Genomic DNA, 24271 nt, shown 5'->3' with positions numbered 1-24271 from the left:
GCTAGGTTTCTGGGGTCAAGGACCCTACGTTTGTTGCAAGTGCTGCTGGCCGTTTCCCACACTGTTTCCATTCTTTCCACCATCGGACCAAAACATATACGGGCTGCCAGCTTAACTTCCCAGGCACAAGGCTCGGGGGAAAATACTGCCCGGAAGGTCTAGGATGGAGCATTCCAGGATCAAGGAGCCCAGGATTCCGTGGGGAGGCTGCTTGCTTCATGTCTCGCCCTCCAGATTGTGGCTTCTACCTTTTGACCACCAGCCAGCCCCGTTTTGCAGAGCCAGAAGGTGCCGAGGCGCGGGGCGGGCTGGGGCCTGCGGGGTTCCCGGCTGGGGCCGGTGCTTACCGTCCTCGTCGGTGCGGATGACCACGGGCGAGCTCTCGGGCCCTGGTCCCACCTCTGTGTGAGCGACAGTCGTGATGCGGTACTCGGTCCACTTGTCCAGCGCCTCCAGCAGGATCTGAGTGGTGGTCGGGGGGATGCCGTTCACCTCCTTGGGTTGCGGATCCTCCGAGCCCAGCGGTCGGTAGCGGACGCTATAGCTCACCAGGGCCCCGTTGTGCGTTTCCGGCGGCGGTGGGCGCCAACTTACCAAAATGGCCGTGGAGCGCGTGCTGACACATTTAACGTCTTGAGGGGGGGCTGACGGTTCTATTGGAGGGGGGAGAACGTGGGGGCAGGGAGGGGAGGCGGGATGGGCAGGGGAGGGGGCGGGGAAACAAAAGATGGGAAAGAGAAAATAAAACAGAAGATGATAACAAACAAAACAGAACCAAACCAAAGAGAAAGTCGAACCCAAAAGAAGTGGGTGTCAACCAAAGGTGAGATGGACGGGTGGGGGTGGGGGCCGGGAGGGCTGGCCAAGAACACTGCGCTCAGCGCCCGGGGCTGCACCCCGGGGCACGGAGGAGGCCCTGTGGAATAGCAGTAACATCCCCGTTCATGAGGCACCTGTCATGCACTAGGCACGGTGCCAGGGGCATCACAGAGTAACAGTAAAAGCATCTCTTTATCGAACCCCTACTATGTGCCAGGCACCACGCCAAGGGCGTCATTGAAGACCAGTAATTGGACCTATTTATTGAACACCTACTGTATGCCAGGCCCTGTGCCAGAGGAAGAGCAAAAGCTCCATTAGGCACCTACTGTGTGTCAGGCACCACGCCAGGTAATTGCAATAAAAGCCCCATTTATCAGACACCTACTGTGTGGTAGACACAGTGTGAGAGCTTCACAGGTTAATAGTAAAAGCATCTATGTACTGAACAACTGTTCTATGAGGGGCGCTGGAGGCCACCCCGTGGCTTACTTCAACTTAGGACCACCCTCTCAGCCTCACTTGGAAGACAAAATAATGTCCGTGTCTTGAGCACCTACTGTTTGCCAATTAGCATGCCAAGGGCTTCGCAGGGTAATAATACAAGTGCCCGTTAGCCGGGCACCTCCTGGGCTGGTCCCAGGCTCAGGACTTTACAGATGGTACAGCCCTGATGAGCACCTACTGTGTGCCAAGGTTTTTACAGATCATAGTTCCTCTGGCACCACACTAAGGCCATCATGGATGGTGGCCAACTCTTATTTATTGAGCGCCTACTATGGGCTGGGCATCACTAGCCCTCCAAAGATAAAAACAGCAGTTGCCATTTACATGGAACCTACTCCATGCCAGGCACTTTATCAGATAACAGTAACAGTCCCCACACAATGAGGACCTACTACGTGCCAGGCCCTGTGCTAGGGGCCTTACTGAATAAACAGCAACCGTCCCTACCTATTAAACACCTACTACGTGTTAGGCATTGTGCTAAGGGCCTTGTAGAACATTAATAGCCCTCGCTTCTTAAGCACCTACTGTGTGCCAAGGGCCTTCTATATAAATGGTAACAGGTTTCACTTCTTGAGCACCTACTGTTTGCACACCCAGTGGCAAAGGCTTTGAAGATAACAAGGTCACATTTTGAGCAAAACCTGTATACTCGAAACCACACTAGGCCCTGTCAGACGGACAACAGCTCTTATCTGAGCACCTACTATGTGCCTAGAGCCAGGCCAACCTCCTTCAAGAAAGTGCCACTTACTGAGCACTTACTGTTTGCCAGCCATTCTGTCAAGGGCTTCACGGAACAATACTCATAGCCCCCGTGTTTGGGGCACCTACTGTGCATGGGGCACCAAGGAAAGCTTGTTATAAATGACTAATGGCTTCCATTCATTGGGTGCCCATTATGTGCCTCGCACCATGCCAATCCGTGCTTAGATTTAAAAGAGCATTTAGGACCCACCTGTTGTGTGCCAGGCAGCGTGCTAAGGGCTTTGTTAAATAACAGCGGTAGTTTGCACATATTAAGCACCTACTGTGTGTGTTAAGGGCTTTATGGGAATAACATTAAGTCCCCATCTGCTCAGTACCTACTACGAGGCTGTATTAAGGCCATTCCTGGTAATAAACCTCACAGTCTATGCATCACATCTTCGGCACACCCCATTCCCCAAGCCCTTTACACTCAAAATGTGTCCCCGATGATACATCATTTAATTCTCAAGACACATACATGGCCAGAACTATCACCCCTCCAGCCTCATTCCACATTACACGTGGGGAAATCAGTTTGAAAGCCCAGCTGCCTGGTTTTCTATGATCATCGGTTATGTACCTACTGGGTGCCAGACCCCACCTACCCTGGGTGCTTTTCGCATATCACCTCCCACTTTACAGATGAAGAAACTGAGGCTGGAAACAGCAAAATTGCCTTGCCAAGGGCATGTGGCAAGAGCCAAGATTTGAACCCAGGCTCAGCTGTTGTCCAGGGGCTATCTTGAGTTGAGAATGGGGACTCAGACCTCAACCTCAGGCCAGTTGAGGATGGCTGGAGCCACATGACTTCAACGGCCCATGGCTCCAGAATTTTCCTTGCCTGCAGGGAGGCCCAGAGAGACCACTGGCTTTGCTTCATGTCAGGGCACAGAGAACCCTTACCATCATGGTAGCCCCATTTGTTCACTGAGCATGTGTTAAGACAGGACTTGTTTCGTGCATACCCCATGCCGGGGCCACCCAGAGAAGAAAGAGAGGCCCCTATCCTGAAAGACATCAGACTACCAGATACCTCAGAGGCCTCTCCAATGGCTTACTTCAAATAGAACGACCCTCCGGCCTCACTTAAAGTGAAATGCCGGCGTCCCCCTCCCCTGATACCAGACCCTTGGGGCCCTCTCCCCCCATTTCTTGACCAGCCACCCCAACCAAAAGTGCCTGGGGGAATCAGGCAGGAGGGGAAAAACCAACCAAAGAATGTGCTGGAAGGAATGGATTCGCTGAGAAAGGGCGAGGAAAAATAAAATCAAAACCATAATAAAATAAGAAACAACGGTGATGGTGATGATGATGAGAAAAACCATAATAAAAGAAAGAAAGACGCCTTCCAGAAAACTCCCAGTCTGGTTACCTACCTTCCACTCTTCAACTGCTAACTTATAAGACTTTCTTACGAGGGAGGGAGTGGCCGAGTGCTGAGCTATAAGGCCAGACCGAGCTCTGGGTGGGTCTCCGGACGCAAGCGGGCCCAAGCCCTGCTCTGGCCCCCAGTGTGGGCACGCCGCAGTTCCAGACTGGTGCCGACGAGGCGGGAAGGTGAGACGGTGTGGGGAGACCCACGGCTGAGTGGTCTGGCCTCCACCTACCCTTGAGTTCAGCCTAAGAAGCCTGCAGTCCCCAGGGGGATATGCCTGGCCCTGAGTCTTGCTGCCAGTTCTCTCGGGCCCCACCCGTCTTGGCGCGAGAAGCGGGGAGTCCCTTCTCCCCCACTCCCTGTCCTGGGCCGCCCCGGAGGTTTCAAGTGGCTGGGCCAAAGCCGCTTTCTTGACGACCACGGAGGCCGCCTCCTTCACAATCCGGCCCAACCTGCGTGACACTTGGGGGGGTGGGAGGAGGGTGTGACGGACCCACGGACAGGCGTGGCGGGCAGGTAGTTCCAGATTCCCCATTTCTGGGCAGGCGTGGCTCTTGACCGTGGAGTAGAAAGTTTGTGGGGGGAGTGCTCAATTTGGGCTCTGGACTCTGCAGCCCAGAGCTCCTGGAGCACAGGCTGGGGAGCACGCAGGGTGGGCCGTTTTTGTGAACCTGCTTGAGACCAGCGCGTACTCACCTTCGCGGCACCTGTGCCGGTCTCTCTCACGTGGCCGCCAAGCCACAGGACACCCTCACTGATCGCCTCACGCACAAACACGCCCAGATGCCTGGGAGCTGCAGAGCGCTCGGCTCGGCGCGAGGGAGTAGGGAGGAGGGAAGGAGGCTGGGGATGGCAGGGGTGCTGCGTCTCCGAGGCCCCTGATCCCAGCGGCTCAGACACCCAGGCCCAAGCTGCCATCACTCGCCACTGACCGGTGACCCCCTGTGTGCACACACCGGGGGGGGGGGGGGGAGACTTGAAGGTCTGAACACCGAGGCTGCTTCCGGAACAAGGCCTGGGGCGGTGCACTTTGACTGACTGAGAAGGGGGAAGGGAGGGGAAGGGGGCCACGGCGGTGGAGGCCATGCCGGGCCAGGCTGAGCACAGAAGAGGGGCAGGGGGAGGAGGGGAGGCAGGGAGACAGCGGGATCAGGGGCCTGCCTAGGCCCTGAGCTCAGAGCAGGCAAGGAGGGCGGCGGTAGGGGCCACAGCGTGGCCCAGAGCCAGCTGCCGGGTGCAGTGTTCTGGCCAAAAGGTGACTTGCCTGTGACAGGGAGGCAGGGCAGGCCCGGCAAAGAGCTCCAGGGATTCAAGAGCCTATCCTGGGGCCTGCACCCCCCTCCCCTTCTGCTCCTGCCCCTGGCAATGAGGGACCTTGTCTGGGGGGGCAGGGCCATCCGGGGAGGTGGTTGGTCTCTGTGCACTGTGCGCTCTGGGAATGATGGGGTGTGATCTGGGACAGCCTCACAGAGCCGCGCCCCCCCCCCCGCCCCCCACGCCTAGGATCAGGCACAGCGTGGCTGTTCCATGAGCCCCAGGTACAGGACTAGGGAGGGGCGGGGGGGGGAGGAGAGAGAAGGTGCAGTGGACACCTGTCCCCGACCTAGGGGGCGAACCTCGGCGCCCCCAGGGCTCCAGGCCCAGGGAGCCGGGGGAAGCAGGGCCTGCGGGAACCCCCAGCGCAGCGCGGGTGGGCACGTCCGAGGCCAGGCGCCCCCCCCACCCCCCCCGCTGCGGCGGCGCGGCCAGGGTCAGGGTGCGCTGGGGCCCCCCCGCAGGGAAGAGCAGGCTCCGCGAGACACCTACTGGACTGCAGTGTGCGTTGCCGCACCACTGGGGTGAAAGCGCCCAGGCCCTGCGGAGAGCGGGCCGCCAGGCGGAAGGCGTACTCCGTGTTGGGCTTGAGGTCCTCCACCACAAATGCCGTGGCCGGGTCGAAGGTCCTCCCCACCTGGGGGCGGGGCGGGGGGGGTAGGTGGAGACAGAGAGGCAGAGACAGAGAGGCAGAGACACAGAGATTGTGAAAGAGACACAAACAGGGCAGAAGAGACAAATGGAGCCACAGAGACAGAGACACGGGAGAGATGGAGAGATGCGCAATCCACCAGCGGCCAAGAGCAGGGGGAAGAGAGACATCCGGGCACCAAGTCAGTGAGACCTGAGGGCGCGCCGCCCCGCCCCCTCCCGCTGCCCCCCGCCCCGCGGCACCGCCCCCCCTCCCCCCCCCGTACGGTGCCCCCCGGTACCTCTCTGCCGTGGTCGCCCTCCCGGAACAGGAGCTCGTACTTGATGATGCTCTCCTGCCGCGGGGGGCTCCACGAGAGCCCGATGCTCGTCTCGGACTTGGCCTCGGCCCTGAAGTTCATGGGCTGGCCAGGCACTGGGGGGGAGGGGAGAGGAGGAGAAATGGGGGTGGCCGGGGAGGGGCCCACTCCACATGGGGTGCCCAACCCACCAGGTGTCCCCATTCTCCCAAAAAAGAGCCCCATGAAGCTCAGCACTGCCCTGGAGGTAAGGCTGCCTGTTCCCCGATGCTCCTGGAATGTTCTCCACTGTTCTCATTTCTCTTCTTTTCCCTGGGGGCCCCTTGCCACCCCTTGTTGCCAAGGGGCCCACCTCAATCCCCCCACCCTCTCTGCTTCCTCCAAACTGAAGGACAGAGGGACTGTGGGGATGACATTTCAAAACACGGGTTCCCCATCCTGTGAGTGCTCTCTAGCACCACAGTTCTGACCCTTCTGTCCTTTCGTTGGGGCAGCTGCTGAGTCTTCTTGGCTTTGAGGTTCTGAAGCCTGAGGCCGACGGGAAAGGACGGGAAACCCAGAGAGCTGGGGCCCCACACACCTAAATGCCCCACCCCCACCCTGCCCCTCAGCCTGAGCCAGCAGGAGGCCAGCCGGCTGCCTTTGGGCAGATGCGCTTTTCCTTTATAATTTCAAAGGAGTTGGCATCAATCTCCGATGAGAACGGAGAGCAGGGGTTCTCAAACTCAGACACAGCCGCCAGGATCTGTCTGGATGTCCAGTCATAGCCCCGTGGGCTTGCCAAATCAAATTTCCCAAGTGAAGACAAAATGTGGGTTTTCTGGGACAACTTCCTGCGTTTGAAATGCTAGCACGAAAATCTTGTAAAGCACCATGCAGGATGAACAAACCATTTTGTGGCTTCCAGGCAAGACCAGCTAGCTGCATGCTACGAGATACATGACTGCCCCCCCGCCCCGGCCCCGCCGCCGCCTCCTCTCTGTTTCCACGACCCCGAATCCTGCTGTCCCCACAGAAGCCGCACCTCCCACTGGCAGCTCACCTCCCTGCTGTGTCTTGACCTGGATGGGGTCCGAGAGGGGCCCGTCGCCCACGGAGGTGAAGGCCAGCACGCGCACAGTATACGTCTCATCCTCCAGCAGGCTGCCCACGGTGGTCAGCAGGCTGTCATCCACGTTGTGCTTCTGCCAGTTGCCCACGGGGTGCTCGGGCTCCATGGTGTAGTAGATCCGGTAGCCCCGGATCAGGCCGTTGGGCTCCACGGGCTCCTCCCACTGGATGATCATGGTGGTGGCGCTCAGCATGCGGGCCTGCACGTTCCGGGGTGCGCTAGCTGGGGCCTGTTCGCCCGTGCGGGTGACCACTGACTCACTGGGAGGCCCCTGGCCGATGGAGTTGACAGCGGACACCCAGATCTCATACTCCGAGTTGGGGCTCAGGCCACCAATGCTGTAACGCGTCGTGGTGATGTCCTCTTTGATCTGGTAGGGCCCGTCCTGGCTCTTGGATTTATATTCGATGACATAGTAGGACACGGGGTCTGGGTTGCCGGAGTCCCATGTGATGGTGATGCTGGTGGCTGTGTTCTCTGTCACCACGGGAGTCCCCGGGGCTTTGGGGAGAGCTGCGGGTGGGAGGCAGGGTCACATGTCAGGCACGCTGGCTGCAGACCCCAAAGGCTCTGTGACTTTCAGCCACATGGCCACTGCCCTCGCTGAGCCTTGACTTCCTCGGCAGTGACCACAGGCCTAATGACCCCCGTCCCATCATCCATAGCTGGGTGCGGCAAACTATGGCCTGAGGACCAGCACGTTTTTTTTTTTTTTTAAGATTTTATTTATTTATTTGACAGAGAGAGAGAGAGCGAGAGCAGGAACACAAGCAGGGGGAGTGGGAGAGGGAGAAGCAGGCCTCCTGCCGAGCAGGGAGCCCGATGTGGGACTCGATCCCAGGACCCTGGGATCATGACCTGAGTCGAAGGCAGACGCTTAACGACTGAGCCACCCAGGCGCCCCCAGCACCTGTTTTTGTAAATAAAGTTTTATTGGAACACAGCCGTGCCTGCGTATTGCAGATGGCTGCTTCTGGCAGAGCTGGGGGGATGTCGCAGAGAATAGATGGCCCGTAAAGCTGAAAATGGGTGACTTATTTATTTATTTTTTTAATTTGAGAGAGAGAATGAGATAGAGAGAGAGCATGAGAGGGGGGAGGGTCAGAGGGAGAAGCAGACTCCCTGCCGAGCAGGGAGCCCGATGCGGGACTCAATCCCAGGACTCCAGGATCATGACCTGAGCCGAAGGCAGTCGCTTAACCAACTGAGCCACCCAGGCGCCCTGAAAATGGGTGACTTTAAAAAAAAACAAAACAAAACTGCTCTTTAAGAAAAATATTTACCCTTGAGAATCTGAGAGGTCTGTCCCCCTCTCTGTGGTTCACTCTGCTCAGCCACGCTGTGTGTTCCCACGTCACACCTGCTGTTCCCTGTACCTGAAATGCTCCATCCCCAGAGGGCCACATGGCCAGCTCCTTCTCATTCCTTAAAGCCTCCCACACTCCACCCTAGCTAGAAGCGCCCTTGCCCAGTGCTTAGCAGGGACCAGAGTCTTGTTCACAGCTGTGTCCCTAGCACCTGGATAATCGTGACTTTCTCTCCCACTTGTCCCAAATTCTTACGCCACAGAGGCCCCAGGAGAAGTTCGATTCCTCGGTAAAATGACCAACCAACCAGCTGGAGATGACACTTTTTATGGCCTGAGGGCAGGGCTTGGCAAACTGCTTGCAAAGGGCCCCACAGTAACTATTTTCAGCTTTGTAGGCCAGAGAGTCTTTGTTGAGACTACTCAGCTCTGCCCCTGCAGCCCAAAAGCTGCCACACACAAGACCTGGGTGAATGGGTGTGGCTGTGTGCCAATAAAACTTTATTTAAAAAAACTAGAGGAGGGCCAGATCCAGCCTGCAGGTTATAGTTTGCGCGCCCCTGTTCTAAAGCTAGAAAAATATTTGGGGGCACCTTCCTCTGAATCTCACCACGAACTTGAGACGTCAGGACAATCTATAGTCTTCTATCCCGGCCCCATCTCTCTTAAGTCTGCACAGTCCATTTCCTTCCCTTAGAAGTGTTCTCCATCTTCTCTGGCTCATTCCTGTTCAACTTTTAATCTTTCTCTGACCTCACTTTCCTCGGAGGTGTGACCTTTACTCTGGGGGTCTGAACAGTGCCACGGGATCCCCGTCACAATCCCAATCAGGCTGTATCACAGCTGCCTGGCTATGCGGGTGTTTCTCATGCTGGACTCTAAGCTTGGCAGAACGAGACCACGCCTCGCTCCAAAGGGCCGGGCCCAGAATAATGTGTAACCAATAATATCTGTTCACGAAAGAACTGTCCCCTTGGCAGCCACGAATGACCAAAGCCAGAATGGAAACTCGGAGCTTTTCCACCTGTACCCCCAACCTGTGTCCCCGGGAGAGGGGTGTCAAGAGATGGCCTGCCTTCCTGGGCCCCACGGGCCCCGCTTACATTTCACTGTGATCTGGGCCACAGCCTCGATGACGCCCAGGCTGGACATGGCCACGCAAGTGTAGTTGGCAGAGTCTTTGACGTCTGTGAGCTCCAGCACGTTCCGACCCACGGGCATGTCGTCTTCAGGCGTCAGGTCTTCGGCCCCCTGCATCCACTTGACGTAGGGCATGGGCGAGCCCACAGCCACGCAGGTGATGTTCACGTTGCCACCTGGCATGATCTCGTGGCTCATGGGCAAGATGGAGAATCGCGGAGCCACGCGGCGGACTGGGGGTGGGCGGCGGCGGGTGGGGGGAGGGGTGCGGGGTGGGGGGCGGGGAGACGGGAGGCAGAGGGAAAAAAGAAAGAAAAGCAGGAAGAAAGAAAGAAAGGAAGGAAGGAAAGAAAGAAAAAAAGGAAAAAAAAGTGGAAAACAATTTAAATATAAACAGGGCTGTTTTCTTCCCCCCAGCTGAAAATTTTTTTTCTTCCAAATGAAAAGAAAACAAAAAAACCAAATTAAAAAATCAAATTCCAACACAAAGAAACCAAAACTTCAAAGGAAGGTACTTCACAAACAATATAGAGAGAGATATATCGATATATAATAAAAAGAGACAGGAAGCATTATTTCGTAGCAACAGGGTTTTAAGAGACCAGAGTGGCTGGTCACAGCACAGTCACAAACACAAAAATTTATCAGCTGTTTCTCATCTTCGCTGACAGACGTGGCTTCACGGAGCAGCCCCTCCGCCCGCTCTCCCAAGTGGGGAGCTTCGGAAGATTCTGGCTGCAGCTGTATGTGGGGGGGGGGCGGCTCTGGGGAAGTCGGGACGGGGAGCGGGGAGGTCACGGAATCCGCCGGCCCCAGGAGGCAGAGGGGACCGGGACCTCGGCCCCCGACCCTCGTCCCCTCCGGTGACTCAGGGGCCCTGCCCACTTCCCAGGGGGCCCTCAAGGAAAAGATGAGAAACTCTAATGAAATTTTTGTGGTTTTTGGGTTGAGAAACCCTTCTAAAAGCTTCTGTCGGATCTGACAAGTTTCCATTGATAGATGCAGCTCTCAGAGTCACAAACAGCATGCAAGATAGGTTGGTTGAGAGAAAGAGAGAGAGAGAGAGAGAAAGAGAGAGGCAGAAGGAGGGACAGAGAGAGAGAGGTAATGCAAGGGAAGAGGCCTGGGTTTCAGGGGCCTTCAGTGCACGCTCGTGGGTGCCACAGAAGAGAGAGAGGAGCTACGGGAGAGAGAAAACAGGAAGACAGGCCCAGAGAGAGGGGAGCAGAGACAGAGGAGGGAGGAGGGGGCCCACTTCAATGCTGCATATTAATTCTAGCGGATGTGACCCAATGTGACACGTCACATTGTCACATCACAGCCCTGGCAGAATCATAAATAGGATATTAATTAATAATAATAATAATAATAAAACAAGGGAATGAGCTTGAACGTTGAGAAAACAGGGACATGTTCTGTGCGTTTCTCAGCGGGGAAGCGGGTGCAGCCTTCTGTCCCAATCTCGCAGACCGTGAAGGCAGCAGGATGCATTTCGGGGGCTCCATTTTCGGAAGCTGGACAGGTTTCGGGGGGGGGAGGGGCGGACGCTAATGGCACCTGAACTTCCAAAAGGCGTGGCTGCCCCACAGGAGATGTTTAACTGCAGCGGGCGGGACCTGGGATGACCTAGTAGATCCTTCGAGCCAGAAAGAGGGTGTCCCTGGCTAAAACCTTGGGGCCTCGTGGGTCCCCAGCTTTGGACGGGTCAGGGAGTCTCGTCTCAAACTACAGAGATGACAGACTGGAGATTCAACAAGGCTCAAGAGGGCCACAAAATGACTTTTGGCACCCCGACCTGCCTTTGATTCCACACACTATTGGTGGTGGCGGGGTGGCTGTCGGGGTCTGGCTTGCCTTACAGAGGAGGGGGCTCCAGGGGAAAAAGGGAAGCAAGCCCGGGAACCCCGCTCTTCCAGCCTGGCTTCTAAGCTGGAAATCCCAGCCCTTGCTCCCTGAATCCAGATGGCTAGAGGCAAAGAGGAGGGGGGCGGCTCCATGGGGGTGGGGGGACAGGGCAAAGAAGCGGCAGCCCTTCGGAAAAGGAAGCCCCACGAAAAGTCCAGTGTCACGTTGGAGACGGGATGGAGGAAGTGGAAGGTATCACTGGAGGGGAGGAGTGGGGGTGCGGGCGGGGGGAGACAGAGGGGCCATGCAGACAGACTGGGGGTGAGGGGCGGGGCAGGGCACTGGGATGGGGGGTGGCTTTCTGGCAGGGCTGGGTGGAGGGTGGGGGGAGTCGGGGGAGAATGGGGCCTGGCCAGCCAGCGGACGCGGTCCAGGCCAGCCGCCGGCATCCACAGCGAGGCACGAGTGGGATGCCCAACGCTGCGTTGTCATGGAAACAGAACACGATGGGGGATGAGCGTGGGGGAGCTAATTAATCAAGGACAGAAAACGGCATCGACGTCCAAAACCAAACCAGGAGGAACAAATGAAAAAACAAAGCGGAAAAAAAAAGAAAAGGAAAAATCCAAAAAAAAAAAAAAAAAACCACAACCAAACAAAAATCTCCTCCGAAACAAAACACTCAAAAGCAAAAAGGAAAAAAACAAAAACAAAACAAAACAAAATAAAAAGACATGGAATGTGTGGGGCTGAAAATCGGGGTCTGAAAGGGAGGAGGACTGTGACTTCCCCAGGGAGATGCCCCCGCCGCCCGCGGCAGAACACAGGGTCTGGCCTCCCCACCCAGCACTCGAGAACCCCGGCTGCGGGTTCGAAGTGGCCACGGAGGTGAGATCCTCACAGAAGAACCACCTTCGGGGCAAACCAGCCCAGCCCCGCTTCTCGGGGACATCCTGCCCCTGGCTGAGGGCTGGATGAAGAGCCCTTGTCTCAGACACACTGAGCACACAGCAAGGCAATTCCTCATGAGCTCGGAGTCTCACAGAGAACCTCTCTAGGCAGAGGCAGGAGAGCTGATGTAGCGGAGTAAGACCCGTGGGCCTTGGGGAGGTCCCTCGGGTGCCTCGATTTCTTCATCTGTGAAATGGGGGTAACTGGGGACATGCTCAGAAGGCCCTTAGGTTGACTGAGGCAGTACCCAGCACACAGAGGGTACCCAGCCTGGGCATGGGGCCAGTGAGGTTTCCTTCTGGCCTCCCAGGGGTGGGGGGTGGGGGAAGATCAGCTAGATTCTCTACCTTAAGGGACTTTGGGATGAATTAGTTAAAAAAGAAACAGAATTTCAGTAGAATCCCCACATCTCTTTATCCCTTCCAACTTGGTGCGGCAAATATCTGTACTGCCCATTTTGTGGATGAGGCAGTGGAGGCTCAGAGAAGTGATAGGGCTAGCTGGAAGACACCAAGGAAGTGGTGGGGCCAGAGCTCAAAGCCAGGACTGCCTGGTCCCTGCCTCTCGGGTAAAGCGAGTCTTCTCTCACCACGGCAAGTAGCAAGAATTACAGCCAAGTGTCTCTTCTTGGCACCCGGCTCTTTCAAACTCATGAGTATTTACCTTCTGGGGACGACAAAGGGGGCCAAAGTACCCCATCACCTATATATATACCTATCAACTGAATAATAACCAGTGACCACCAGTTGAATACTATCCAGCAGTCATTATAACAAATGTCCAGAAGCCATTAGTAAGATGCCCATACAGAAAAGGATTATTGGAATATCGAAGGGAATAAGTGCTAGATTTAGGATTTAAAGGTTAAATATGAGCCAAATTTATCCCTGTGTAATAAGGCTCAACATCTTGCCCCAGAGACCCCATTCACATCTGAACTTAAAGTATCTCTCCTTGGGGAGATCTGGAAGATAATTCCAACTTTTTTCAGAAGCAGGGACAAGCATTTATCTTGAATATGTAAAAAGCCTGCAGTATAGGATTGTTAATTGTAAGTCAGTTAAATGTGGACGGGCATTTATCAACAACAGTAATTTTAGTGCTCACAATCCTGAACATGGCCAGCAGCCATCAGTTAAATGGATCTGCCAATATGCTCTAAATGCTGACAGCTGAGAAACTTTGCCTACCTGCTTTCTCATTCGCTTCATCTGCTTCTAAGGGTGTGCTGTAGGAAGAGGGCTGGTTTGCCACAAGTTTGGGGAGGATCATGCCCATCAGCACTAGGTGGCTCAGAACCCCCTGCGGGGTCTCATTAGGCCTCCGGGCAACCTCCCAGCCAGCAAGGGTGGGTGGCTGACGCTGTGTTCTGCCCAGTTTGGTGATGACACCCACCCACGACATCTTTCCACCCCTGGCTGCAAGCTCGAGGTGCGGGTTAGAAAGTAAGGTGGGCGCAGAGCCCACAGGACGGAGTGGCCCCGCGGGACCCCCGCCCCCAATTACCGACCTGAATGGAGGGTCCAGGCAGGTTATAAGGGGACCACACCAGCCTTGGTCCTCAGCACGCTCCAGCTGGCTCTCGTTTCCAGCTCTTCTCGTCACCGAGTAGCCGGGGGTCCCAGCGGGGAGGACCCGCATGGGTGAGGGGGTCAGGAGGGTGGGCGGTGGGGTGTGGCAGGTTGGGGTGGGTGGGTCGCTTCAAACCCCGATTCACATGGAAAAACAACTCAAAAACCGTCAAAGCAACCGGGAGACGACCCCTCCCCCAGGCAGGAAGAGGCAGAAACTCAAAAACCAAAAGGGGGAGGGGTTCGGGGGAGAAAGGGTGGGGAGGGGTGAGGGGAAACTCAAAAGTGAGGTGATCTGGTTGAAGCACTAGGTAGGGAACTCGACAGTGTCAGACATCTCAACTATTCGGCAAGCCACAGCTCCAAGGGAGGGAGGGGGGAGCTCTGCCTGGCATTTTGGGGTAAGAGGAGCTGCTGGGTGCTCCTCTAGACTCCAAAATGAGGATGCGGGTGGGGAGGGGAGGGGGGGAGAGATGCCAAGAAGTTCTGCAGCCCCCACGGGCTCACTGAAGCTTAGATTACACCTGTCCAGGGAAGGGAGGGGTTCCGAGCCTGATTCCAAGGCCCGGTCTCAGCCCCTCCGTCGAACCCCAGCCTGTGGCCCAGGGAGGGGGGGTACTGCCCCGTGGCCTGCCTTGGGCATCTTCCTGTTCTTGCCCCCTTTCTACCATCCTGCCTCCTCCCTCCCACCACCAGCTCCCTCTGCCATCGAGATAGCGTGCATGGCCTGGAGGGACCTGGCTGGAGCTCGGCCCACCGGCTGACCAGCGGCCTTGACAAGTTGTTAGCATTTTTAGTTGGGACGTTTTGCTGCACTATCGATACCGATTTTATTTGCCTTTTTTGGTACCCTCTCTCTTGCCCCACTTTTTTTTTTTTGGTTCTAGCAGAAAATGGGATGACATCTTGCCAATCAAATGACTTCCTTGCCCGCCCCACCCCCCCCCCGCTGTGGCGGCCAGAGACGTGGGGCTTTCCAAATGACAAGGTGTAATCTAATATTCCCCACTCCCCCCCTCCCCCAGAACAGAGGAAACAGCAATGCAAAGGGTGTGAGGCAGGCAGCAGGCGAGAGGTTCTAGAGCTCAGTGTTCCTGCAGAACGCCCCCTCCCTGCCGCCCCATCCTGGAGCCCCCTCTCCCCTTGGGATGAGGGTGGGATGAGGAGAAGGGCTGGGTCCTGTCAGGGTCATGTCAGGGGCCTTGGGGGCAGGGCAGGGGAGGCACGACCAGGCGTGATCAGCAGGAACTGGGGGGCTCACCAACACACCCCAGTGCAAATCTTTCTGGAGATACAGGAGGTTGAGGGGGATTCCAGGCCCAGTATTTGTATCTATCTAATCCTTTTTGGGGCTGGGGGTGGAAGTAAGGAAAACACCTAGAAGTCAGACCCACCAATTTGACATGGCTTGGGTGCCAGAGGTTTAATTTTAAAAAACCATCTGTCCCATAAAAATCCCACACCACCATGGTTTGATCTGCAAAGGCCTGGGGACAGGACACAGAGAGAGTTCTGGGGAGCACCCAGAAATCGGGGCAATCTAGACCCACCACTGGCATTGGGCATCGAGTCCCATTCCTGAGCTCAAGATTCGAGACCTGTCATTGAAGTATCCCAGCCCCATCTGACCTCCTCCCAAACCCTAAAGGTATCCTGAGTCCCTGGAAGGTGGACCGCTCTTCCCCATGCCTCCAGCTCACTCCAAGTTCTCCCTGAAAGCCCTCACACCATCAGGCGGGCGGTGCACCATTTAACTGGGTCCTAGGCACCATGGGTTGATGACGCTATGTCAAATGTCAAGTGGTAAAGGCGCCACCTTTAGCCACCAAAGCGAGACCGGAAAGCCTTACAACGTTAAAGAGACAAACAAGAAGATTAACAGCCAGGGAGAATGTAATCTGATCACCTTCCCACCTTGTTAAAAACTGGAGCTGCATCTTCCCCAGGGGAGTTCTGGGACTGGGACTGGCAGATGTATTAAAAAGTGGGCTCGGTTTGGACATCGGCCCTTTGCATCTCAGAGAGATCCGTTTCAAGAGAAGGGCCCCGTCTGAATATCCCGCCCCCTGAACCTCCCAGGGGCAGCAGAAGCTGGTGACCGGGAATTAAAGGAGTCCAGCTGGAGGTACGGACTCCTGGCAGCCTGCCCTAGCAACAGTGTAAATGCTTGTAGCTTTCAGGGTGGAACACACCAGGTGGTCCCCTCTTCTGGTGGACTGGGGCTTCTCTGCAAGGTAGCTCAGCGCCCAAGCGGGGCCTGTCGTTTTTTGTTTTTTTTGTTTCAAATTCCCTGGCAGAGTGACAGGAGGAAAGATGAAAGATGTGGCTCTAGGGCGGCCACTGATCTCCCAGGAATTGGGTCGGAACCTGGAGAAAATGAAACCACGGGATGGGTTCAGAAAAAGCCCAGCGAAAAACGAGATCTGAGCACGTGAATTCACTTCTGCCCTACAGCTCTTTTCAAAGCAGGTTTGCCATAGCCATCTTTTTCCAACGGTGGCTCTGCGAAGTACATAATGGGCCAGATGAGGTCCCCAAAGAAGGGAAGTGTCTGCTCGAACTCTTTCCTTCCCCGCTCTACAATCCCACTAGATGATCTCTTCTATGCCGGGCACTAACACAGGGCACTTGAGCAGTAATTCGTTCAATGGAATCCTCCCAACTCCCCTGTGAGTTAGAGCAGGGATGACCCTTGTTGTGCAGATGAGGAAATGGGACCCCAAGGGATCAGGTGACTAGCCCAAGGTCACATGGCCAGAGAGGGGCAGTGGCAGCGTTTGAATCCAGGTGGGCCAGAGCCCAAGACCTTGAGCCACTTCTCAGCTCTAATTCACTGGGACCCAGCTTTGGTGGAGGGGTTGGGAGAACCTCTCCTCTACTTTTTGGAGCTCCTCTGCAGCTCGGCCTGGCAGCTCTCACCCTGGGTTAAAAAGGAGACAGGAGAAAGCAATCTCCTCTTACTGCATCTAAAGTCCTCTTGCCAACTTGGCCCCGGACTTCCCAGTAAGTGGGAGATTAGGGAAGGAAGGTGAGGGACAAGAGGGTAAAAATGGTGGCCCCAACGAGCTGGCCTCTTCTCTCAACTCCCACCTACATTGGGTAGTCAGCCGAGGGTCCAGGGGCTAGAAATCTAAATGGATTTTTTTATTTGGGGTTGGAGTAGTATTCTCAAGGGCTTGACTTTCTTCAGGGAGGGAGGAAGAAGATGGGAGTGTGCATCTCCAAATCTCCGAAGGTTTGCAGGAGTGAGAGAGATACTTTGGTGGGGGCGGGAGGGGGGGCAGAGACAGAGAGAGACAGAGACAGAGAGAGGGAGAGACAGAGAGAGAGAGAGACAGGCAGTGGGAGAGCTGGGGAGGCAGAGAGAGAGGGGGGAGAGGCTATGCCCAAAGTTCCCCTGGGTTTTCTCCAGAATTCCACAGTTCTGATGCTTAGGTACTCAGAAAGTGACCATGCTGTGTTGCTGGACAAGATGCCTGTGACTGGGCCCAGAGCCGGTGAGGGGGTGGAAGGAGCAGCCAACGTCACCTGGGAGGCGGAGGCATAGCACTGTAGGGCGGGCTAACTGCCTGCGTATTTCTTCCAAAGTCGGTCATGCTACGTTTTCTGACAGACAGTTTTGTATTTGTGCCCAGCCAGGATGCCAAAGTCATCACACCAGCTGCCATCTTGAGCACTGCCTATGTGCCAAGCATGCATCATTTCGGGAGGATGATCCAAGGTAAGGTAGCCACTTCCCACATTTGGACTGCCGCTCTAGTGAACAAGAACTTGAAATGCTGGTTGTTGCCCATTTAGCTGCGCTTCAAATGCCTGTTTTCTGGGTCGTTTGGGAGAGTGGGAGGTGGTCTCATGCTGAGGCAGAAAGACAGGGACATGCCTGCTTAAGCCCCCTTCCAACATGGCTGCACTGTGGGGCTAAGGCACCACCTCTGGGGAAAAGGGGGCTGGATGGCGAGGCCAGGCAAATGGGGCTGCTCTCCCCCACACCCCCCACCATCTGTCTATGTCACCTCCCTAGTGCCCTTGAGCCTGGGCGGTCACTTTCTGCCCCAGCATCCCAGCTGTGGGACCCCTACTGCCCTCCTGGATGGTAGCTGGGACAGGAACACTGGCTTTTAAATCACAATGCGTTTGGAGAACAACCACAGAACAGCTCAGCCCAAGAAACCGAAAGCAAATAGCACGGAAACACGAGACAGAACCAAAGACGAAACGCTTTGGGGTAGAAGGGGACCAGGGTGAACGGGGATGAGAGGGGGGAAAAAAAAACGAACTGATCGGTTTTTTCCCCCCAAAACAAAACAAAACCAAAATAATTAGTAATAATAATTAAATAAAAGAAAGAAAGAAATACGAAGGAAACCAAAGGAGAAAAACAGAACAGGAGACGAGAAACACTCCAACAGAAGGCGCTGGGAATTCACCAAACCAAACCAACAAGAGTGGCATGCAGAGAAATTTTTACATTCTCCCGGCATGCATCAGGCCCAAGTTACCATGACGACGAGGAGTGCAAAAAACTTAGCAACAACATTACCAACGGATGCATAGAGGCGACCACAATGCAAGCATCGCATGTGTGCGGCCGGCCCTAGGCCGGGCTGGGCGCGGCTGAAATTTTCGTGTCTTTCTGGGTTTTTGCTCTCGCTTGGCGGTTTTTTTTGTTTTGTTTTGTTCGCTTTGTGCTTACTATTCGTATTCCGTCATTTATTTACTTATTAGATCTTTCGCTCTTATTTTCCGTGTGAGTGTCTGAGTGTGCGCGTGTGCGTGTCTGTGTGCGTGTCGTGTGTGTGCGTGTCACTTTCAGAATGTAAAAATGTGGGTAAAGAAAGTAAAAAAGAAAAAAACACACCAACCTTCTCGAAGCTCTGAGGGATGTAAAGGGGGTTTGATGCAGAACACAATGACATGGGGAGAAGAGAAAAAATAGGGGAGATACAGAGAGTAAAAAGAGGACTTCCCAAGGCTAAAAGCTGCAATAGTTTGTTGTTTTTTCTTTAAACCAAAAAAAAAATTAAAATTAAAAAATAAAAAAGAACAGCAATGACCTTTTTTCTTTTCTTGACATATTACATTTGTCTTCCATGATTCTTTTTTTTTTTTTTTTTTTAATTCATTTCTGGAGCATCTGAGACCCAGGCAAAGATTGGGAGGCTGGACCCCCAAAAGATCAGAGGCTCATGCTGGGGACCCCACCTCCAGGGGGCTGAGGACATGGGGGTCCCCTTCCCTCAGGGCACCCTTGCTAGAGGCCTCCCCCCCACCCCATGCCTGCTGTCCACGCTCTCTCCTTGAACCCTGCCAGACTTACAAACCCCCATCCCAGATGTTTGCAGAGAAATAAGCAGATTAGACGAAGACCAGTCAGCCGGAGTCATGGACGCACCATAACTCACCAGAGGTGCCATGGCAGCGGATCGGTGCGTGCCCCCTGCCCACCCTCGCACCCACGTCCCCATTCCCTCCCTCCACGCGGCCTCCTCCTCACAGACAGGATGTCAAACCCAAGGTGCAGAACCAAGGAGCTGCTTCGGGGCCGGTGGGGCTGTGCTTGGTGGGGACCAAGCGGGGAGGGTCTGTGGGGGAGTAAGGAACTGCCCCGCCGCCCAGCTGGAGAACAGTGGGGGCTTGGTGTCTCGCGTGGGGGAAACTGAGGCCCGGAGAAGTGTGGGTGCAGTCAAGTATACAGAGCCAATCAGGGCAGCCCTGGGGCTTGAAGGGGGCCCTGTTTCCTGGCAGCAGAGGCTGTTTCTACCCCGAATTTGATCAGACACAGCCACGGGGAGGCAGGAGAGGGAGGAGAGCAAATGGAGGAGGGGGAGGCAGATTAAAATTTCTGAAGAACTGAAGAGAACCAACACAGGGATAAGAGGGGTTGACCCTGGCCTCTGGGGACAAGGGAGCCCCCGGCGCCTCTGAGGGGACATCAAGGGACCGAGAAGGAAGTCGGTGTAGACGCTCCCCAGGGCCGCCTTCGGGGGTGGGGGTGGGGGGGCACTGGGGCAAGGACCCGGGCTTCCGGGCATGATGAGAGCGACAAGCCTCGCTGGCGTGCCGTGCCTGCCGCGGCCTGACGGGGTGCCAAGCCCCAGGCCTGCGTGCCTGCTGTGGCCCCGGCCTCGCTTGGGCCGACACGCGTCCTTTCCTGAGGGCGACTAGGAGACAAAGAGCACCAGGCTCTGGGACAGCCGAAGGTGCAGGGGCCGGCGGGGGTCGGCCTCAAAGACCCCTCCCCAGCTCTCAGATTGAGGGTGCTGGGGGTGGGTGAAGCGGGGAGCTACGAGAGGCCACGGAGTCTGGAGAAGCAAAGCAAGCACACAGCAAGGGGGGGGCACGGCACGACACACCACAGAAGCCGACTCGGATGGGCGGGCGGGCGGGCGGGCGGGGCGGGGCAGAGGCCTGCAGGCTCCCCCAGCCCTGTGGGCCCAAGACTGACCCCCTTGGCCCTGCCCCGTTCCCTCCTGCCTCCCCACCAAGTCCTGCAGCCCATGGGGTGTCTGTCACAGGCACGAGGGTGGAGGGTGTAAGCACCCCCCATTTTAGAGGTAAAGAAACTGAGGTCCAGAGAGGGATGCCGCCTCACCCGAGGTCCTGCTGTGACCAGGGGGTGGGGGGGGGCCCTCCTGCTCGGGTCTGCAGGGAACAGGGGAGCCCGGAGGCTGTGAGCCCAAGGAGGAAGGGGGAACAGGATAGGACGGGTCCCTGCCTTCGACCTGGATACGGCGTTCCCTACCTCGCACGTAGAGGTTAGCGGGTGAGGAATAGCGCACGCCGGCGCTGTTGGTAGCCACGCACTCATATTTGCCTTGGTCCGTCTCCTCACTGCTCTCGATCTGCAGGGCCCCTGCGGGGAGAGGGGAGAAAGCCTGGCCAGTCAGGGAGGGCCTGGGCCTGGGCTGCGTGGGCTGTCCCAGAGCCCCGTTCCGCCTGTCTCTTGTTCTGTCTGGGCCAGAGAGAGGCAGACGAAAGAGATGAGTTAGTCTAGAAACCCTGGCTGGGCTGGGGGGGGCTCCCTGGCTCGTCTCCCCTCCCCCCAATCCAAGCCTAAACACACTGCATTTCCCCTGCAAAAGGCCTCCATTCTCACTGGGAAACCCAAGGGATGTCTGGCTGGTGCTTCAGAAATGCCCGCCGGCTTTAACTACGGAGCCGGAGAGGCGTGTGCCATAGAGGGGTGTTTGCAAAAGCACCGAGTGATGCTCTCCAGGCAAAGGGCATTCATAACCCACAGCAGTTCATCTGTGAGACCCTGGGGCCTCAGGGGCGACCACAAGGAATGTGCAAGTTCAGGAAGCTCGTGGCTGCCCTGCTGGTTTCAACCAGTGCCCATGTGTAAATGAACACGGGTCTGGGTTCCTCGAGTGTGTTTGAAATGACAGGTCTCAAAGCCTGCAGTGCCCATAAACAGAGACAAGGTTGTCTTTCTTTAAGACTAACTGAAATTTTAGGACTGGGATACCTCTCGCATTAGCTAAGGTAAAGGATGTCGAGACTGATATATACACCAAGTATGTTTGAAATAGAAAACTTGGATTAAAAGCCCCCTGTACCTGAGATTAACTGAAGAGGAGCTTGAATTTCCCCATGGATGCCCCTAATGTCATCTACGCAAGTCTGAATTCACCCACCTGTTTTAAAACCACAGGCCTGGATTCAGGATCCTGGTGCTGATGAGTAATCATTAATAAACTTCCTCAAGTGTGTTTGTAATTACGGTCCTGGACCCAGGTCCACGGCACTCTTGGGTTAATGGGGAAACTTTTCAAGTGTTTGAAATCAGAGATCTGAATGAAAACCTCTAATACCCACAAATAAAATGGAGGTTGAAGTGCCACAAGTGTGTTTGAAAATAACAAGCCAGGATCAAAGAATCTGTTGGTCATGAGTGAATAAAAGTTTAAAGAAGAGGCCAATTTCCTCAGGTATCCTTAAAATCATAGGCCCAAATCAAAGGTCTTAATGCCTATGAGTATATGAAAATAGAGCTGATTTCCCCTATGTTTGAAATCACAAGCCCAGATCAAATATGTTACTTCCCACGAACATATGAAAATGAATGAACCTTCTCAAGAATATATGAAAGCACGGGCCTTGATGAAACACTGCAGTGCCCATGAGTAAATGAGAATGACGCTAACATTTCCCCAAGGATATCTGAAACCACAAGTCTGGAACAAATCCTCATTTTCACAAGTAAATGGAGCTGAGTGAACATCTTTAAGTATATTTAAAATCACAGACCTCAAAAAATACTTGAACACCCATGAGTAAATAAAAACGAGGCAAATGTTTCCACAAGTATGTTTGAAATCAAAGGCCTGGATCAAAGTTTTCGTTTTCATAACTAAATAAAACTGAGTGAACATCTCTAAGTATGTCTGAATCACAGGCCTAGAGCCACATGCTTGTTGACCATGAGTGAATGAAAGATGAGTGAATATCTCCAAGTGTGTTTGAATCACAGGTATTAGAATTCCTGGCACCAGGAGTCCAAAAATCCAGTCCAAGCTCCCAAGAAGTCCCCTCTACCCAGCTGTTCATGGCTGTCCCATGGAAATGACATGGACCCACAAATTAGGACCCCAGATTAGCTTCTTTGTGGGCTACAGAAGCAGGTTCTTTCCCCATATCCCACACTTCCTACTTTCCCCCAACCTCAAGGCTCTGAATAGCAGGCAGGCAGGCATTACTGTGGAGGCCCAGAGAGGGCAGGGAGCCTGCTCTAGGTCACACAGCATCCTGTGGCAAAGCCAGGACCAGGACATCGACTTTTCCCTAGGGTTCCCACCCAGGCCTATTCTAGTCTATTCCAGTCAGCACTAGGGGAGTTGGCCTTTGAGACTGTCTGTCTCTCTGCTCCCTCGGGCAGGACCCTCAGATCAAAAGGACGGGAAGAATGAGGCTGGAGAAACACAAGGCCTGTGTGCAAAGCAGTGATCAGAATCTGCTTCCCAGAGCGCTAGGGGGACATGGGAGGCACTGCTCTTTCCTGAGGAGACAGCCCCTTCCCTGAGGCCAGATGGCCTGAGGGGCAGCCATGGCCACGCTCGGCCCCCCAGCCACACACAGCGACATAGACACAGAGACTGGACAGACACTGGGCAGGGTGGCAAGGGGGAAATATGTGGAAGGGGCCTGGGTGCAGCCCCCCATGGAGTCTGGGGGGCTGGGTGGGCAGCAAGAGAGAGCGTGAGTGGGCGGGTGGGTGAGGAAAGAGCCTCTTACCTCGGATCGGAGTGCTTTCTGTAAGGGAAGCAGAGAGAGTCAGGTGAATTTCAGAAGGCAGTCCTGGGGGGCCGGGGGGGCCCCAGGGAGGCCAGGCTGGGCCAGAAGCCAGGCCTGTCCACTCTGCCCCCAGGGGGTGGGGGACTGAGCCAGCCCTGAGCCTAGGGACCCTACAGGGTCTGAGGGCTTGTCAGTCAGGAAGGCTTCCCACAGGAGGCGGCAGTCTCCTGGGGAAGGAGGGACTGAGTCCAGAAGCCCCTCTAGACTGTTCTTAGGGGTGTCCCTATGGCCCAGGGAGGTCTGTGGCCTGGCCTGGCCCTGTTGGCTGCCTTCCTTTTGGGCTGAGGGAGGGAGGTCACGGACCTCCCTTTCTTCTTTCCTTCTTGGAAGGGACAGGGAGCGAGGAGGGTCTTGGGAGTCTTGTTAGAGACAGGGGAGAGGGGTTAGTGCCCCAGGGCTGGGCATTAATAAAGCAAAGGGAAGGCGTTACAGACAGGCCAAGTAAGGGGGACAGGGGAGAGCAGCAAGGGGGAGTGAGGGCGGAGGGAGGACCCTCCCGCCTCCTTAACCTCCAAAAGGAAAAGAGGAAAGGGCGATCTGCACGTTGACCTGGGCGCTGGGGGCAGGGGACAACTCAGGACACACAAAGAAGGCGGTCCTGGCTTGGAGATTTATACCCCCAGCTCATCTTCCTGGGAGAGATCCGGCCCCCTCTCTCTCTGCTGACGGACAGCTGATAACCCCACCAAGAACAAGCGGAGCCCGGAAACCCCAAGGCCAGGGCAGCGTGAGAGAACACAGCTCCTTCCGCACAGTGAAGGCAAACCGATGGGCAAACGGATGCCCAGAGGGGCCGGCAAATTGTCACACCATGAGTCAGAGGCAGGGGTGGGCTCTGAACCCAGCTCTCCAGCCTCCCAGACCTCTGTATTACCTCTTACAAAATCCTCAAACCGACGAGGCCCCCTTCTCCTCTTTACTCGGGAGGAAATGGGAATTCACTTAAGGTGGCAATGACGACCAGAACCTAGGTCGGTGGGAATCCAGAGGCCAAAGAATGGGACCTCCCAAGATGGCCAAACAGCCCAAGGCCACTATATTGAGGGGAGAGGATATGTCTCTTGGGTATTAAAGGTGGTTCTACTGCTTAACCCGAGCAAGAGGAGAAGGAACTTTCATGGGCCAACATCAGTCATTCTCATTCTAGTAAGAATTAGCCCTGCAGTTGGTTTCAGGGCATTTAGGCTGGATGTTGGTAAAAGAGGGCAGTGCCCAGTGCCAGCCCAGCTGGAAAAGTCCTCTCTCCCTCTCAGACCCAGCTCCCAAACTTCTGCAAGTTCCTCATTTTCCAGCAATGTCAAGGCTGGGGGACTGTTAGGTGCAAAACTCCACTAGCTC

General features: G+C 55.4%; 1 protein-coding gene across 9 annotated transcripts in view; it reads right to left on the bottom strand.

Moving 5' to 3' along the window:
- Positions 1 to 24271, bottom strand: part of PTPRS (protein tyrosine phosphatase receptor type S) — a 99354-nt gene that overhangs the window by 22558 nt on the left and 52525 nt on the right. For 3 of the 9 annotated variants that reach the window (XM_054505016.2, XM_054505015.2, XM_054505018.2), the window contains exons 6-12: positions 22874 to 22891; positions 20382 to 20492; positions 9236 to 9505; positions 6758 to 7339; positions 5698 to 5831; positions 5258 to 5402; positions 348 to 653 (exon numbers count right to left, since the gene is read on the bottom strand). In XM_054505016.2, the coding sequence (XP_054360991.1) occupies positions 348 to 653; positions 5258 to 5402; positions 5698 to 5831; positions 6758 to 7339; positions 9236 to 9505; positions 20382 to 20492; positions 22874 to 22891 (1566 nt within the window). The remainder of the gene's footprint in view (positions 1 to 347; positions 654 to 5257; positions 5403 to 5697; positions 5832 to 6757; positions 7340 to 9235; positions 9506 to 20381; positions 20493 to 22873; positions 22892 to 24271) is intronic. The other 6 variants (XM_054505019.2, XM_054505020.2, XM_045863253.3 and 3 more) reach the window with 3 other exon arrangements.

This window comes from Mirounga angustirostris, unplaced genomic scaffold, assembly GCF_029215605.1.
Source record: "Mirounga angustirostris isolate CCGP_5_RB_7025 unplaced genomic scaffold, mMirAng1.0.hap1 SCAF_1, whole genome shotgun sequence".
NCBI classification, from domain to species: Eukaryota; Metazoa; Chordata; class Mammalia; order Carnivora; family Phocidae; genus Mirounga; species Mirounga angustirostris.
The sequence above is the reverse complement of the archived record's forward strand: the minus strand, read 5'-3'. Positions and strand labels throughout refer to the sequence as shown.